Here is a 19,522-nt window from a genome sequence, read left to right as displayed (position 1 = left end):
TATTGCAAAAACATTGAAGGAAGAGATATTCCTCAATTCTTTCTATGAAGAAACATTGAAGGAAGAGATACTCCTCAATTCTTTCTATGAAGCAAATATCACCCTGATACCAAAACCAGTAAAGGACTCCCCCCAAAATGAAAACTACAGACCAGTTTCACTAATGAATATTGATGCAAAAATGCTCAATAAAATCCTAGCAAATAGAAAACAGCTACACATTAAAAAATTACACATCACAATCAGGTGGGCTTTATACCAGGGATGCAAGGTTTGTTTATATATGCAAATCTACAAATGTAATTTGCCACATAAACATAAGCTAAACCAAAGACCATATGATTGATCCTCTGAATAGATGTAGAAAAAGGATTTGACAAAATTCAGCATCCTTTTCTGACAAGAACACTTAAGAAAATAGGCATAGATGGGGCATTTCTTGAACAGATAAAAGCCTTCTACAACAAACCCACAGCCAACAGCATTCTGAATGTAATAAAATTGAAAGCATTTCCACTGAAAACAGAACCAGACAAGGACTGTCCACTGTTGCCACTACTATTCAACATAGTGCTGGAAGTCCTAGCCAGTGAAATTAGGCAAGAAAAGGATTACCACCCTTTTGGCCAGAGATGCTATCTTCCAGTAATTCACCAAAATGGCAAACACAAAGGGAAAGAGGAGAGGCACCAATAAATGTTCTCTAGGCCTTCTAGAAAATGTGGAGTTGTTCCTTTGGCCACATATATGTGAATCTACAAGAAAGGTGGTATTGTAGACATCAAGGGAATGGATACTATTCAAAAAGGCATGCCACACAAATGTTACCATGGCAAAACTGAAAGAGTTGAAAGTATTACCCAGCATGCTGTTGGCATTGTTATAAATAAACAAGGGCAAGATTCTTGCCAAAAGGATTAATGTTCATATTGAGCATATTAAGCACTCCAAGAGCTGAGATAGCTTCTTGAAACACATGAAGGAAAATGATCGGAAAAAGAAGGAAACCAAAGAGAATGGTACCTGGTTCAACTGAAGCACCAGCCTGCTCCACCCACAGAAGCTCACTGTGTGAGAACCAACAGAAAGGACCCTGAATTCTTGAAACCTGTTCCTTACGAATTCATGGCAGAGAACCAGTTGAGCAGGAACATAAAGTGCTGGAACCTATTCCTCATGAATTCATGGCATAATAGGTGTACAGCATAGGACACAGGATAATCAAGAGAACCAGTGAACAGGAACATAAGGTGCTGGAACCTATTTCCTATGAATTCATGGCATAGTAGGCACAGCAAGCTTTGTCATATTCAATAGAAAAGCACCTCCCCGAGCTGCTGGGAACCTTTTCACCATGAATTCGTGGCATAATAGGTATTAAAAATAAAAGGCTACTATACAAAAACAAAACAAAAGAATAAAAAAAAAAAGGATATCAAGGGTATCCAAATAGGGACAAAAGAGGTCGAACTTTCACTTTTTCCTGATGATATGATTCCTTAGAAAACCCCAAGAACTCAACCACAAGACTCCTCAAAGTGAACGAGAAATACATTAACATCTTGGAATGTAAAATCAGTAGCCTTCATATATGTCAATAACAGTCAAGCTGAGAATCAAATCAGAGACACAATACCCTTCACAGTAGCTTCAAAGAAAATGAAATAACCTGGGAATATACCTAATAAAGAATTTTAAGGCGCTCTATAGAGAGACTGCAAAACCCTGAGAAAACAAGTAACAGAAGATGTTGACAAATGGAAGAACATACCATGTTCATGTCTGGGAAGAATTAACTTTGTTAAAATGTCTACTACCCAAAGCAATTTACAGATTTAATGCAATCCCCAATAAAACACCAACATCATACTTTGGAACTTGAGAAAATAGTTCTTCATTTCATTTGGAGCCAGAAAAAAGCCAAATAGACAATGCAATTCTTAGAAGTACAAACAAATGTGGAGGCATCACTTTACCAGACTTATATTTTACCGGGTTATACTACAAGTCCATAGTGATCAAAACAGCATGGTATTGACACAGAAATAGTGACATACATCTATGGAACAGAATCAAAAATTTATAGATGGAACCAGCCTAATATCACCATCAGATCTTTGTTAAACTAAACAAAAGCCTACATTAGGGAAAAATCATTTCTATGTAATAAATGGTGCTGGGAAAACTGATTAGCCACATGTAAAAGACTGAAACTGGACCTGCACCTTTCATCACTCACAAAAATTGATTCACACTGGATAAAAGATTTAAATCTAAGACACAAAATGATAGAAACTCTAGAAGACAGTGTGGGAAAAACTCTTGATAATATCAGCCTGGGGAAAGATTTTACGAAGACCCCATTGACATTCGCAGCAATAACAAAAATAAATAAATGGGACCTGATCAAGCTAAAAAGCTTCTGTACAGCTAAGGGCACAACAATTAAATAGACAACCTTCAGAATATGAGACAATATTTGCATGTTATGAATTTGACTAAGAGCTAATAATCAGAATCTACAGAGAACTGAAACTAATCAACAAGAAAAGAGCAAACAATCCCATTTATCAGTGGGCAAGAGACATGAACAGAACCTCGTCCCCAGAAGACAAAAGAATGGCCAAAAAACAGATGAAAAAATACTCATCAGACCTAATCATCAGAGAAATGCAAATCAAAACTACCTCGAGATATCACCTAATCCCAGTGAGAATAACCCACATCACAAAGTCCCAAAGCTGCAGATGCTGATGTGGTTGTGAAGAGAATTCCACTGTTGGTGGAATTGCAAGCTAATATAGCCTTTTTAGAAAGACGTATGGAGAATCCTGAAATAACTAAAAGTAGACCTTCCATTTGCTTCCACAATCCTGTTACTTGGTATCTACTCAGAAGTAAAAAAAAAAAAAATTTTTTTTTTACCATAGGACATTTGCACTAGAATGTTTAACACAGCTCAATTCACAAATTCCAACAATGTGGAAACAACCCAAATGCCCAGCAACTCACAAATGGATAAATAAACTATGACTATGTTATATGTATACCATGGGTTACTATTCAGCCTTAAAAAAAAAATGGAGACTCTATGTCTTTTGTATTTATCTGGAAAGACTTAGAGAACATTCTCCTAAGTAAGATATCACAAGAATGAAAAACCAGGCATCTAGTGTACTCAATACTAATAGGAAACCAGTAGATGAACAACTACATGCTCACAAGAGAAAAACACAATAAATTCAAGGTGGCGAGGGAGGAGAGAGAGGTTTAGTAAGCTCTCGCCTAATGGCACAATGTAGCAGTGTATGGCATACATCCTGGGAGAAGGCTCAACTGCAACTTGGACTTTACCTAACAAATGAAAAATGTAACCTAATCATTTGTACCCTTATTTATTAATCTGAAATTTTAAAAAATTATATTGTTAAAAATTAGTCTGTATAGCATATTTTATTTTTGTAAAACTGAATGTAAGCATGAGCATGTTTTATATATGCTTATTTCTTAAGGATATGTAAGAAAATATAAGCCTTGACCTCAAGATGTTTACTGGTGATTGATGGGAAGGGGAAATTCCACTTTTTACCTTTTTGTCTTCTGCTATTAGTACATTTTTAAACAGTCAGTTTGTATTATTTTTATAATATTTAAATAATAAAGTATTGCAAACAAAAAAAATTGACAAAAATATCCCCCCCAAAGCCTCACCCAGTCATTCAATGTGTAACCCATTAAAAGAGGTGTAGGGGAGTTTTGTTTTCATTATAGTACCTTATCTGGAAAATAATTTCGAAACTATTTTAGTAAAGAAATAAGTATTGATGCTTTAAAAAAATAAAATATAATACAATATTAATATTTGTAATTATACTCATGTTGTCCACAACTAAATCTCTAGACTTACTCATCCTATGTATTTGCAACTTTGTACTATCTCCTTATTTGCTCCCCCACCCAACTCCAAGTAACCACCACTTTATTTTCTACTGTGGTGTATTCAACATTTTTCCCTTTTCTTTTTGTAATATACTACAGGTCTGTAAGATCATGCTGTATTTTTCTTTCTGTTTCTGGCTTATTTCACTTGGTTTAATGTCCTCCAGGTTTATCCATGTTGTGGAAATCCAAAAAAGGATCTGCTTTTTTGATATAATATTCCATTGTGTATATACAAGGTGTCCATAAGTTTGTGTGCAATTTAAAATAGTTGTAACTTTCTCATTATTCCAGATAATTAAGATTGCTGAGCAAAGGAATTTAATTTTTCCTATTTCTTTCTTTTTTTTTTGAGAAATGTTAATGTCTGCATAACATCCATCAATAGAATTCCTTTTAAAAATTAACAAAAAAAAGTTGTACCTTTGTAAGTATATGTGATAGAAAGAATCTGTACAAAGGATTAGAAAGAAAAAAAACACATTTTTTTTGTTTTTGAGACAGTCTCACTTTGTCATCCTGGGCAGAGCGCCGTGGTGTCATTACGCACTGCAACTTCCAACTCCTGGACTCAAGCGATTCTCTCATCTGAGCCTCCCGAGTAGCTGGGACTGCAGGTGCCTGCCAGAATGCCTGACTATTTTCAGAGACAGGGTCTCACTCTTGCTCAGGCTGGTCTCGAACCTGTGAGCTCAGGCAGTCCACCTGCCTCGGCCTCCCAGAGTGCTGGGGCCACTAAGCCTGGCCTAAGAAACACATTTTTTATTGTTCTTCTTATTTTCAACATGTCTACCATTATTTCTAATACAAATGCTAATATGATCCTGTAGTTCTTGGAAAACATTTTCAAGCTGATTTTCAGTAATACTAGCAATCACATTGGTTATCCTAGCTTGTAAGTCTTCTAAAGATCGAGGTTTGGTTGAATAAATGTTAGTTTTTACTAACATTTGAAAAGAAATGTTCCCATGAAAAGAAATTCAGTGCAATCAAATCACATGTACTTACAAAGTTACAACTACTTTAAATTGCGCACAAACTTAATGGACACCCTGTATGCCACAGTTTCTTTATCTATTTATTCATCAATAGTCACTTTGCTTGTTTCCCTATCTTGCTATTATGAATAATGCTGTAGTGAACATGAGAGTACATTTATCTTTATGAGGTAGTGATTTCCTTTTCTTTGGATATACACATCGAGGCTTTTCTTAACATAGGATTATGGTGATCAGAGGATTAAAGATCATTATTAAATAAATAATGAACAATAAATAAATAATAAATGTTTGTGATTCCCAAGTTTCCTGTTTCTGTCCTTCATCTTGGGCTTATCAATTCAGACTTCTCAGATGTCACTTCTTGCCTAAGGGTGAATTCTTCAGTTCCCTTTGTACCATCAGTTACCCAAACATGTAGAGAAACTTATATTAAGTTATGAAGAAATATAAAATTGCATTATTCTTTTGCCTTTATTACCATTATATCTCCAACAATAAGAGCATTTTTATAGCAGATCTTTTTATGCTTTACTTTAGTATCAGTCATCAGCAGCAGCTCTCAAATTATTTCTCAAAGCACAGTTGTAAGGCAAACCGTGACAACATTGGATGTAGTACTTGAGAGTACCAGCTGTTTACTGGATTTTATTTAGTAATTTGAAGGACACTAAAAGTACTGATTCTTCTCCTTGGTTTCCATCCTGAAGGCATAATGTGTCATTTTCTGTAAGCCTAAAAGCTAAAATTGTAATAATTGTACTTTTGTGTTTTACAGTGTGTGGACCAGTTGACAAAGATCCAAACTGAATTACAAGAGACAGTGAAAGATTTAGCTAAAGGCAAAAAGAAGTACTTTGAGACAGAGCAGATGGCACAGGCAGTACGAGAGAAAGCTGACATCGAAGCAAAGTAAGTATGTGTTTTAGCATTTGAAGAAATGATTATGCAAATGAATGTTATTTTTGCTAATGCTTTGTTTTCTGTTAATACAGGGCACAGACTTATTCTCAGGTAGTGTTGATTTCATTTGACTTTGCATCACATTTTTTTATATTGGCTTATTTTTATTCAAATTAACATAGCAAAATAGCAATATTTGATGCATTTGTTTTTTTGAAAAGGAAAGACAGTAAATGAATATTATAATTACAGACTTGAAAGTTTATCAAAATTCTAGTTAAAGTTGCTATGGTGTCTGAATATCAGAGCTTAAGAGCTTCATTTTTCTCATGCTAGGCTCTCAATCAATTGTAGTTGGAAATTTCTGTGATCTTCAGGATGCCGTCAGAGGGTCGTGGATGCATCAAGTAAACAAGAGCACTGACCTCCACATAGAAAGCCCACCCCAGGCACTGTTTTTGTCTTTTACCTGAAATTCTAGTAAATATACTTTAGCAATTGTGTGACTTTCCTTTTTAATATGTGTAAATTTCAAGTCCTTTATTTTGAGAATAAGAGGGAAGTAACAAGAGATTTTTGCAGCGATAACTTGAAGAATGGTAGAAAGTTGATGAGAAAAAATAAACCTTTGACGTAGAACTGTACTCTGGAGAGATCTGTGAGAAGAAGAGCTAAGACTTTAGTTTAATGTGCTGGCTGATTTAGAATATAGGAGTCTGAACTCCTGGTCATGAAATCAGAAAAGCTTTGAACACTTATGCAGACAAACCAGCAAGGAGGGGGACTGTCTTTCTAATATGATTTTTATTTACAGGAAATTTAAGCAACCTTATTAGCATCTTGTGAAAATGCAAGGGCTCTTAGAAAGTTTATTTAGTACTAAGAGATGGTAAATGAATACTCATCAAGTACTCAATGTTACAGGAAAACATATTTAATATTTTCCCAGTTTTTGTTTATTATCTTTATTATTTAAAATTTTGAGCATACAAGTATTTTCTGTACTTTCATAGAGTCAGTGACCCCGTCTTCTCAATAAGACCTCAAGTTTTTAAGTTAGGAGATTTCCATTGGGAATATCTCGTCATCATGGTTTTTAGGAACTTGTTTTTTAAACTCCCCCAGATTCTAGAACAGAGAATTGACAGATTCATACAGTGTCTATACTTAATTTAGCTAGAGCTCACAGTGTAAAAATGAGGACAGTGGTAAGCTATTCCTAAAATGTATGGATTTGATGGTTCAATTCACAGAGCTGATCAGAATTCTAACATGGCCCAAAATCAGAGGTTATACAACAGGTTAGACATATTATTTCAATATGTAACTTTTCTGGATAAGTAATTCGACACAGAGTAAGAACTGCCTCTTTCTCTCCATTCATTTGTATTGGGTGCAGAGATGAATAAGCTAAATTTTGTGCTCTCAAGGAGGTTCAAACTAAAATTAGAAAATGTGTTTAAAAGTAACTTTACGATTTATTTATTAACACTAAACTTGAAGAAATTAAATGCCTAAAGTCACTCACCTAGTCACTAATAATTTATAATAGTAATATGAAAATACTGTTATGAAACCATAGAAAATATACAGATTAATTTCGCTTAACAATAAGGGAAGCCTTTATAGAAGTGCCATTTGGATAGAATCTAGAAGAATAAATATGATTTTTTGAAGTAGAAATGGGAAGGAAGATCAGGAAGTGGAAATGAAACTGGACTACTTATATTATGGCTTTGATAGATGATTTAATAGATGGTAAGATGTGCACATTAGGAGAGACGATAGAAGGAAAAAGTATACAATTTGAAGGAGATAGTGAATTCCATTTTGAATATGTATATACTGTAGAGCTTGGGAGACACTGGATTAAAATAAACATGTTTGTTAGGTAGTCAAATAGCTGAGATGAGAATTTAAGCCTGAAGATCCCACTTTGGGGGTCAGTTGCCTATAAAATCATATACAGAATGAGATGAAAGTTGAGTTTAGAAACCTCTGAGAATGTTAACATTTGAAGGGTAGCACACAATATAGTCCAGTATTTGTGTAGTGTATAATTTGTAAAAATCCTATGTTATTTTTTCTAGATTGTAATCTTTGGGAGAAAGTACTGTCTTATTCTATCATGAATACCTACCATAATACCACACAAGAAGTGTATAAAGAGTAGCAAATAAAGCAAAAGCTTATTTGGGTAATGATTATAGAAAAAAAAAACTGGAAATACCCTAAACACAGTCTTTCTTCCCAAAACAGGCTTTAAGATTTGAGTTTGTATAGTACTCTGGCAGGCCGAGGTGAGTGGATTGCTTAAGCTCAGGAGTTTGGGACCAGACTGAGCTAGAGCGAGACCCTGTCTCTACTAAAAATAGAAAAAACTGAGGCAAGAGGATCGCTTGAGCCCAACAACTAGAGGTTGCTATAAGCGATAATGCCATAACACTCCAGTCAGGGCACCAGAGTGAGACTCTGTCTTTAAAAAAAAAAAAAAAAGATTTGAGTTTGTGGTCTTTGCTTTTCTAGATTAAAATAAATAGGAATCTAATTAATAAATACAAGAAACCCATGAAATATGAATATGACAAGGTAGAAATAACATGAATATCCTAAACCAAAGTTTTGTTTTGTTTTTAACAGTGGGCAACTAGTTGGGATGTACATGTGTTCATTTCTGAGTTTTTTCTCTCTTGTTAGAAAGATTAAAAAGCTGCTCTTGCTATCCTCTTCACACTGGCTCTGCAGACACTGGCTGATCTTTCTTCCAAGTTGGTTTGCAACCTGACTTCATGGGGCATAGCTGCCAGCACATGCATTGAGTTCTTCCCATAACAATCACCGTGACACTGCGTCAAGACAAACATTGCAGCTTCAAAAAAAAAAAAAAAAGAATCACTAGTCCTGGGAGTTCCTTGTTCCTTAATGTTTATTGACTTTCACCATGTAGTTATCTCTAGTTACTTGGGTAAAACCAATATATTTTTAGTACAGATTGTTAGATTATGTTAATCCTTCCCAAACAGAAAAGGATTGAGGGAGATAAGAATACTAGAGTGGGAGAAGAGTAAATAGAACCAAAATCATCCAGGGAAGAGGGTTCAAGGACTTAGAACGTTCAGAATACCCTTAAAAGTGGAGGGTGCACACAGGCAGTTACCCAAGAAAGAAGAACATTTACTGGGGGAAATAATGGAAGTAAGGGCTTTCTAGAGCCTGTAGCTATACATTCCTGGTGTTACACCCTTTCTCACACAGTGCTGAAAGCCTGCTTTACCCCTGCCTCCATAGGTAGGTTGGCCCTGGGTTACTCTAACCTTTCTTGCAAAACCTAAAGTATGACTTAGCAATTATAAATTGGGCTGCAATAAACATTCTGGAGCCCAAGTGCCCATCCACCCACGAATGGATCAATAAATTGTGGTATATGTATACCATGGAATACTATGCAGCCTTAAAGAAAGATGGAGACTTTACCTCTTTCATGTTTACATGGATGGAACTGGAACATATTCTTCTTAACAAAATATCTCAAGAATGGAAGAAAAAGTATCCAATATACTCAGCCCTACTATGAAACTAATTTATAGCTTTCATATGACAGCTATAACCCTATTATAGCACAAGAATATGGGGAAAGGAGCAAGGGAGGGGAAGGGAGGGGGGAGGCTGGCTGGAGGGAGGATAATTGATGGGACCACACCTATGGTGCATCTTAGAAGGGTACAGGTGAAACTTACTAAATGCAGAATATAAATGTCTGCCAGGAAGGCTGTGTTAACCAGTGTGATGAAAATATGTCAAATGGTCTGTAAAACCAGTGTATGGTGCCGCATAATCGCTTTAATATACACAGCTATGATTTAATAATAAATATAAATAAAAATAAATAAAAAGCTTTTAATTGCAAAAAAAGAAAAAGAATATAAATGTCTGAACACAATAACTAAGAAAATGCCATGAAGGCTATGTTAACCAGTTCAATGAAAATATTTCAAATTGTATATAAAACCAGAACATTGTACCCCATGATTGCATTAATCACAGCTATGATTTAATAAAAAAGATATAAAATAATACATAATGTGACTATAAGATATAAATCTATAAATTGAAATACAAGACAAAAAATAACAAAAAAAGTAATGACGAGTTCAAACCCAGCCCGGGCCAGGTAAACAACAATGATAGCTGCAACAAAAAAATAGCTGGGTGTTGTAGGGGGCACCTATAGTCCCAGTTACTTGGGAGGCTGAGGTAAGAGACTATATTAACCCCAAGAGTTTGAGGTTGCTGTGAGCTGTGACGCCATGGCACTCTACTGAGGGCAACAAAGTAAGACTCTATCTCAAAAAAATAAATAAAAATAAATAAATAAATAAAATAATTTAGTAATATATTTGGTAATTTTATTATGATATAATCGGATAATTTTATTAAACATATTTTTCTATTCTTATTATAGATCTAAACTTAGTCTTTTTCAATCAAGAATCAGTTTACAGAAGGCAAGTGTGAAGGTGAGTTTTTAAGTGTGTTTCACAATTAAGAAAAACCTCTAAGTTTATAAGTTTATTGAAATCTTTTTGAGGGGTGAAGTCGGATTATTTCTACCTTACAGAAGCATTTCGAAGTCATTAACTCTTAACTTTCCCTCTTCCTATTTCTTGGAAGTGTTACACTTAGATGTTAGCACTTTGGACACAGCTTACTTCTCAAGAGTGCTATAGGGATAAGTTTCTATATCTTATGCTAAGATAGCCTGTTTTAGCTCTTAATCCAGAAGACTTAGTCCAGAGGTTTTAGGAAGCTCTACAAAATCTGTTTCAGTTAGACTTATATCCCTATGCAGATATTCTGGGCCAGATGCAAGTGAGTTTGGCCTGTGGAACCTTCCAGTTGTGGAATGACTAAGTAAGCTTAGTGACCTGACTTTGGGTCTCAGGCTCCCAACTAGCATGTAGTTCTTCTGGCACATTGGGAGTGGTTTTTGTTTGTTTGTTTGATTGTTTTTTGAGACAGAGTCTCACTCAGTCGCCCTGGGGTTGAATGCTATGGCATCATAGTTCACAGCAACCTCAAACTCTTAGACTCAAGAAATCCTCTTGCCTCAGCCTTTCTAGTAGCTGGGACTACAGGCACCTGCTACAACACCCACCTGTTTTTAAAGACAGGGTCTTGCTTTTGCTCAGGGTGGTCTCACACTCCTGAGCTCAGGCAGTCCACTGGCCTCGGCCTCCCAGAGTCCTAGGATTATAGGCAAAAGCCACTGCACCCGGCCCAGGAGTGTTGATTTTTTAAAAACTATTTTTTAACTCTCCTAGATTTACCATGACTTCTAAGATAATATACTTAATTTTGGAAACTTTTATTTTCCCATCTGAATAAAATGAGCAAGATATTTTGAATTTTTCTAGAAAGCCTTGAAAATATATTAAGTATAATTAACAAATATTTGGAAATGCTCTTACCATGTGTAACAGGTCTAGACGTCACTGTTTTATTCCTCATTAGTGATAAGTAATTGTTATATACACATAAACGTTTTTCCCACATGGTTACCTTTATTCTTGGTGGAAAGCCATTGATTGTCAACTAAAAGTAGTATTCTTATGTGTTTTGCAGTGCAATGCCAGCTTACATTGATTTTTTCTTTTTTTTTTTACTGTGTTTTAGTTAAAAGCCCGGCGATCTGAGTGTAATTCCAAAGCTACCCATGCAAGAAATGATTATCTTCTTACTCTAGCAGCAGCAAATGCACATCAAGATCGCTACTATCAAACAGATTTAGTTAACATTATGAAGGTAATGCAGTTTTAATATTTGTGGTAATTTTGCTTTATTAAAAACAAAAACAACTCACGAGTTTGGTGTTGGGTATATGAATTGCACCTGTAGGCTAGTAGTCAGGCTACTTTGCATTTCATTGGAATATATTTGATACTGTTTGGGTACTTTCTGTTTCAGATAATTCAGAATTATTTTTTAGTGTAAGAAAATGTTTAAAGCTAAATCACAGTAAAGTATTATTCCTCAACTGTGGCAGATATTTGCTGTGTAGTGGTTATTGATATATAAGATATAATGTAAGATTGTTATAAAAGAAATGAAATACTAACTCTTAAGCTGGCAAACTGCTTTTAAGCTATTTCCTGAGACTCAAGTCCTTAGTAACAATGAAGTATTGAAGGCAAGCAGAGTATCTTCTGAATCATCAGAGAAAGACTGATATCTCAGAGTAGGTATTTTTTTTTGGCTTTCCAACTATGTCTAATATATACTAATTATGTTGGCTATCTTTATTTTACAAAACTTAGATTTTAAAAATTTCATAATTTTTAATTTACAGGTAAAATTGTACATTAATATTTTATGATTCTGAGCTGTCTATGGGAAAGAAAAAATGTCTAGTAGTTTTATGAAGATATCTCTACTGTGGGTATTATTCTGAGATGCAGGTAGATTGGATTACAGTTTGTATACCCAACCTTGATCTTGTCTTTCCCTGTTTATACCACTTGTATGTATCTTTAACTTTTACTGAAGTAAAGAGAAAGGGTTGGAAGAGAAGAAAACGTTTTTAACTTACTGCCAGGTTCACTATTGTTACTGGCAAATAAGCTCTGCTTTGGATTGTATCTCATTCTCTCCTGTTTTGTCAAAAGCTCAAACATTTTTATTATTTTTTTCTTTCTCTTTTATTGTCAGTCCAGCCCTCTCAAATATGTTGTTTTTTTTATTTGTTTGTTTGTTATTTTTGTTGTTAAATCATAGCTGTGTACATTAGTGCAATTGCCTGTACCCATTCTAAGATGCACCATAGATGTGGCCCCACCCATTACCCTCCCTACACCAAAGCCTCACCCCTCCCTTCCCCTTCCTTGGCCCTTTCCCCATAGTCTTGTGCTATAGTTGGGTTATAGTCTTCATGTGAAAGCTATAATTTAGCTTCATAGTAGGGCTGAGTACATTGGATACTTTTTCTTCCATTCCTGAGATAGTTTGCTAAGAAGAATATGTTCCAGCTCCATCCATGTAAACATGAAAGAGGTAAAGTCTCCATCTTTCTTTAAGGCTGCATAATATTCCATGGTATACATGTAACACAATTTGCTAGTCCATTCGTGGGTGGATGGGCACTTGGGCTTCTTCCATGATTTAGCAATTATAAATTTGGCTGCAATAAACATTCTGGTACAGATGTCTTTGTTATATTGTGACTTTCGGTCTTCTGGGTATAAACCTAGTAAAGGAATTATAGGATCGAATGGCAGGTCTATTTTTAGGTCTCTAAGTATTCTCCAAACATCCTTCCAGAAGGAACATGTTAGTGTGCATTCCCACCAGCAGTGTAGAAGTGTGCCCTTTCCTCCACATCCATGCCAACATTTCTGGTTTTGGAATTTTGTTATGTGGGCTACTCTTACTGGGGTTAGGTGATATCTCAGAGTAGTTTCGATTTGCATTTCCCTGATGATTAAGGATGATGAGCTTTTTTTCACGTGTTTGAAGATTTTGTGTCGGTCTTTAGAGAATTTTCTCTTTAAGTCCCTTGCCCACCCTGAAATGGGGTCACGTGTTCTTTTCTTGCTAATAAATTTGAGTTCTCTGTGGATTCTGGTTATTAGACCTTTCTCAGAGGTATAACCTGCAAATATTTTCTCCCATTCTGAGGGCTGTCTGCTTGCTTTACTTGCTATGTTCTTGGCTGTGCAGAAGCTTTCTAGTTTGATCAGGTCCCAGTAGTGTATTTTTGATACTGCTTCAATTGCCTGGGGAGTCCTCCTCATAAAATATTCAGCCAGGCCGATTCCTTCAAGAGTTTTCCCTGCACTTTCTTCAAGTATTTTTATAGTTTCGTGTCTAAAGGTTAAATCTTTTATCCAGTGAGAGTCTATCTTAGTTAATAATGAAAGGTGTGGGTCCAGTTTCAATCTTGTACAGGTTGCCAGCAAGTTCACCCAGCACCATTTGTTAAATAGGGAATCTTTTCCCCACTGAATGTTTTTAATTGGCTTGTCAAAGATCAAATAACGGTAAGTAGCTGGATCCATCTCTTGGTTCTCTATTCTGTTCCAGACATCTACTTCTCTGTATTTGTGCCAGTACCATTCTGTTTTGATCACTATGGATTTATAGTACAGTCTCAGGTCTGGTAGCATGATTTCTCCTGCCTCGTTTTTATTGCTCAGTAATGTTTTGGCTATTTGAGGTTTTTTTCTGATTCTATATAAAACGAAGTATTATTTTTTCAAGATCTTTAAAGTATGACAATGGAGCTTTAATAGGAATTGCATTAAAATTATATATTGCTTTGGGCAGTATGGACATTTTAATAATGTTGATTCTTTCCAGCCATGAGCACGGTAAGTTTTTCCATCTGTTAACATCTTCAGCTATTTCTTTTCTTAGAGTTTCATAGTTCTCTTTGTAGAGATCTTTCACGTCCTTTGTTAGGTATACTCCCAAATATTTCATCTTCTTTGGCTCTACTATGAAAGGAATAGAGTCCTTGACTGTTTGTTCGGCTTGGTTATTGTTGGTATATATAAAGGCTACAGATTTATGGGTGTTGATTTTGTAGCTGGAGACATTGCTGTATTCCTTGATCACTTCTAAAAGTTTTGTAGTAGAATCCCTAGTGTTTTCCAGATATACGATCATATCATCTGCGAAGAGTGAAAGTTTGATCTCTTCTGACCCTATGTAGATACCCTTGATTGCCTTTTCTTCCCTAATTGCAATGGCTAAAACTTCCATTACAATGTTAAAGAGCAATGGAGACAATGGGCAGCCTTGCCTGGTTCCTGATCTAAGTGGAAATGATTTCAACTTAACTCCATTCAATACGATATTGGCTGTGGGTTTGCTGTAGATGGCCTCTATTAGTTTAAAAAATGTCCCTTCTATACCAATTTTCTTAAGTGCTCTGATCATGAAGGGATACTGGATATTATCAAAAGCTTTTTCTGCATCAATTGAAAGAATCATATGCTCTTTATTTTTTAGTTTGTTTATGTGCTGAATTACATTTATAGATTTATGTATATTGAACCAGCCTTGAGACCCTGGGATAAATCCGACTTGGTCATGGTGTATAATTTTTTTGATGTGCTGTTGGATTCTGTTTGTTAGGATCTTACTGAGTATTTTAGCATCTATATTCATTAGTGCTATTGGTTTATAATTTTCTTTTCTTGTTGGGTCTTTCCCTGGTTTGGGGATCAAGGTGATATTTGCTTCGTAGAATTTGTTGGGTAATATTCCTTCTTTTTCTATATTTTGGAAGAGGTTTAGTAGTGTAGGTACTAGTTCTTCTTTAAATGTTTTGTAGAATTCTGACGTAAAGCCATCTGGTCCTGGGCTTTTCTTCTTAGGGAGATTTTGTATAGTTCATGCTATTTCAGAACTTGATATAGGCCTGTTCAACATTTCCACTTCATTCTGGCTAAGTCTTGGTAGGTGGCGTGCTTCCAGGTATTGGTCGATTTCTTTCAGATTTTCATATTTCTGAGAGTAGAGTTTCTTGTAGTATTCGTTAAGGATTTTTTGAATTTCTGAGGGGTCTGTTGTTATTTCATCGTTACCATTTCTGATTGATGAAATTAGAGATTTTACTCTTTTTTTCCTGGTTAGGTTGGCCAAAGGTTTATCTATTTTATTGATCTTTTCAAAAAACCAGCTTTTGGATGTATTGATCCGTTGTATAATTCTTTTGTTTTCAATTTCATTTAATGCTGCTCTGATTTTGGTTATTTCTTTTCTTCTGCTGCGTTTGGGCTTGAAGTGTTCTTCCTTCTCCAGTTGCTTGAGATGTTCCATTAAGTTATTGACTTCCTCTCTTTCTGTTTTCTTGAGGAAGGCTTGCAGTGCTATAAATTTCCCTCTTCGGACTGCCTTTGCAGTATCCCAGAGGTTCTGGTAATTCGTGTCTTGATTGTTGTTTTGTTCCAAAAATATGGTGATTTCCTTCTTAATCTCGTCTATAGCCCATGTATCCTTCAGCATAAGGTTGTTTAGCTTCCATGTTTTTGTATGGGTATGCAGGTTCCTGTTGTTACTTTTCAACAGTTCAACTTTTATTCCATGATGGTCTGAGAAGATGCAAGGAATAATTTCTGTTTTTTTAAATTTGCTGAGGTTAGATTTGTGGCCTAGAATGTGGTTGATTTTGGAGTATGTTCCGTGGGCTGATGAGAAGAATGTGTATTCGTTTTTGTTCGGATGAAATGTTCTGTAGATGTCTGTTAAGTCCAGATGTTGAATGGTTGAGTTTAAATCTAAAATTTCTTTGCTTAGCTTCTTTTTGGAGGATCTGTCCTGGACTGCTAAAGGGGTGTTAAAATCTCCAACTACTATGGAAGTGGAGGAAATCGAGTTGCTCAAGTCTGTTAGAGTTTCTCTTATAAATTGAGGTGCGTTGTGGTTGGGTGCATAAATATTAATAATTGAAATCTCATCATATTGAGTATTACCTTTAACAAATTTGAAGTGTCCATCCTTACCCTTAATTATTTTGGTTGGTTTAAAGCCTATTGCGTCTGAGAATAGGATTGCAACACCTGCTTTTTTCTGCTTTCCATTTGCCTGGAATATAGATGACCATCCCTTCAACTTGAGTCTATATCTGTCTTTTAATGTAAGATGTGATTCTTGGACACAGCAGATATCTGGCTTGAGTTTTTGTATCTAGTCCACCGACCTATGCCTCTTTAGAGGACAATTTAAACCATTCACATTAATTGAGAGTATTGATAAGCCTTTCGAGAGACCAGTGGACATTTTTAATCCTTTTGCGACTGTGGAAGTTGGAATTTGATCAAAAATTTTTTGGGTGGGCTTACTTTTGTGGTGGAGAATTACGCTGGTCTTTATGGAGGATAGGTCTAAGAGGAGAGCTGGTTTAGTTGTGGCAAATTTCTTCAACATGTGAATGTCGTTGAAGTATTTAATTTCTCCATCATAAATGAAGCTCAGTTTAGCTGGGTAGAGGATCCTGGGTTGAAAGTTATTTTGATTTAGGAGATTAAAAGTCGATGACCATCCTCTTCTAGCTTGAAAGGTTTCAGCAGAGAGATTTGCAGTTATTCTGATATTCTTCCCCTTGTAGGTAATGGTTTTCTTTCGTCTGGCAGCTTTCAGAATTTTCTCCTTCATATTAACTTTAGTGAAATTGATTATGATGTGTCTGGGGGATGTCTTATTTGGGTTGAGTCGTGCTGGAGTTCTGAAACTGCTATCTGAATTTTGGAATCTCTTGGCATGTCTGGAAAGTTCTCCTTCATAATCTCATGGAGAAGAGACTCTGTGCCTTGTGAAGTCACTTCGTCACTTTCGGGGATCCCTATAAGACGAATATTAGTTTTCTTCAAATTATCTGAGAGCTTTCTGAGAGAGTGGTCTGCTTTTGCTCTCCATTTCTCTTCTTCTTTGAGGGTTTGGGAGCGTTCGAAAGCTTTGTCTTCGATGTCAGAAATCCTTTCTTCTGCTTGCTCCATTCTGTTACTGAGGGATTCTACTGTGTTTCTCAGATCTTTGAGGGATGCAACTTCTTGTCTGAATGTGTCGAAATCTTTGGTCATTTGGTCTTTGAATCCGTTGAATTCTTGAGATAACTTTTGGAATTCTAATTCCATCTTATTTGCTATCCAGATCCTGAATTCAATTTCTGACATCTCAGCTATTTGTTTGTGCATGGGGTCTTGTGCTGTTTCTGCCCCATTGATCCTTGGGGGAGTTGATCTACTCTGATTATTCATATTGCCAGAGTTTTCTGTTGATTTTGCCTCATGATTGTTTTTCACTGTTGCCTCTGGCTGTCGTCAGAGTTGGGGAGGTGTCTCTCCAAGGTTAGACCCCAGCGGGATCACTCTGTTGTTGCTGGATCTTTGTAGGGAGTGACCCTGTGTAGTTCCTCTGGGGCTGCTCTAGCTAGGGAGTTCTGGTTATGGAAGCAGTTCTGGTTTGTGACCCACCTGGATCCAGCAACAGGGCTGGGGGTGGTGCGCACGGTTCTGGGAGTGCCAGGTGCCCAGTGACTTTGGCACAGAGAGCCCAAGGCTCCAGCAGTCTCTGGACAGGAGAAGAGCTCTGCGCAGAGGCAGAGAGGGCTCCAAAGGGCACGCAGCTACCAGAGTCCCTGTCCAGATGAACAGGCTAGTGTGGAAGCTGGGAGGACACAGGAGGGAGGACGCAGGGTTGCGTGGCTCCCACAGTTCCTGGTCAGGGAATGTGGAGGCCCGGTGGGTGCGGGTCACGGGTCAGGGGTTGCTGCACAGCTCTTATGGAGGTCTGGGCGGCGCCAAGCCCAGGAGTTTGAGGTTGCTATGAGCTGTGACGTCACGGCACTCTACCCAGGGAACAGCCCAAGGCTCCAGTGTGCCAAAACGGTCTCACTCTGCCCCTAAAGATTAAGGCTGTAAGGCAGCTCAGTCTCCGCCTTTAGGCTGCTCAGTCAGGAGGTTACTTTGACCCGCCCAATCCTTGCTCTGAGACCCTGAGGGCGGAGCTTGCCGGGGCAGTTCTTTCACAATGGCTTCCTGCGCCCAGCTCAGTGGCTCAGTCTGGGGCCCCAGACAATGCCCAAAGTTCTCCACACTCCTGCTCAAGCTCTCCCCAAGGCAGTTCAACTGAGTGCCAAGTCCAAGAACACGGAAACAGTTCATAGGTAAGGCCTTTCCAGTTTGCAGTCTTACGGTTGCCGGCATGATTAGGTGGATCGAACACACGCAACCACTTGCCAGTTTTCCACTGTTTTTGTCCTCGTCTTGGGGTCCAGAAGTCCCTTGCTGGCTCCCTGTATCCTCACAGGGATGATTATAGGCAGATCCCACTGGCCAGAGACGCCTGGAGTCTTGTCTCCCCAGACTTGCTGTTCCCAGTTGCAGGGAAGCTGTTACTCGGCCGCCATCTTTAATCTCGATCCTCTCAAATATGTTGTTTTTAATGATTATCAAACAAACACACTGCTATAGTTGAATTGCTTGCTTTATGAATCAGCAATTGAGAATGGGGAGACAGCCAGAGCAGGTACTGTTTTTTCTATAATGGCTCTGGGCAAGAGATCAAGCCTGGACAGAAACTACAATTTCTTTCCTTGCAAGTAGAGAGAGGACATTTCATGGAACCTTCAGGGGAAAACAGAGTGTTGGACAATGTCAAACTGGACCAAGAAGTATCTTACTGCAGATTTTTTTCTTGCCTTTTTCTTCACTGCCTGAAATTACCATTACCTAGCTTCTATTCTGTTGTGACTTTTGCTGGTTAGAATACACATTAAAATATAGAGACAAGGAATTGTTTTGGCATCCCACATGAGTAGATGAGTACTCTTCATACATGTTCCTCAAGGTGTTAGAGGTGTAGTGTTTAGCGTCCTCATAGGAGTTACATAGTGCTTCAGTGTTGTAAGGACCAACTGGAGATTTGACTTCCCATTCTAACATGGTTTCTAAGGGGAAATACTCACACTCAATTTCAAACATGTTTAATAAAGATGATTTTTAGCACCCCTTATACTTATAGTTGTGATTCTTTATATCCTAGATCTAATCTACCATTAGATCAAAGCTGTATATACACATATTTTTCCTTATAAATATTTAAAAATAAATATTATCATAAGCAGCAGCAAAAATAAAATTCTATGTTTTTAAAAATTGAATCTATAGCCAAAAACGATGGCC

At 36.9% G+C, this 19,522-nt stretch overlaps 1 protein-coding gene across 2 annotated transcripts in view; it reads left to right on the top strand.

The window, feature by feature from the left end:
- Window positions 1-19,522, top strand: part of FCHSD2 (FCH and double SH3 domains 2) — a 312,393-nt gene that overhangs the window by 161,034 nt on the left and 131,837 nt on the right. For both annotated transcript variants that reach the window (XM_053561344.1, XM_053561345.1), the window contains exons 6-8: window positions 5,716-5,849; window positions 10,303-10,357; window positions 11,514-11,642. In XM_053561344.1, coding sequence (XP_053417319.1) covers window positions 5,716-5,849; window positions 10,303-10,357; window positions 11,514-11,642 — 318 coding nt within the window. The remainder of the gene's footprint in view (window positions 1-5,715; window positions 5,850-10,302; window positions 10,358-11,513; window positions 11,643-19,522) is intronic.

Source organism: Nycticebus coucang, chromosome 14, assembly GCF_027406575.1.
Source record: "Nycticebus coucang isolate mNycCou1 chromosome 14, mNycCou1.pri, whole genome shotgun sequence".
In the NCBI taxonomy this organism is placed as follows: Eukaryota; Metazoa; Chordata; class Mammalia; order Primates; family Lorisidae; genus Nycticebus; species Nycticebus coucang.
This window is presented reverse-complemented; position numbering and strand designations above follow the sequence as displayed.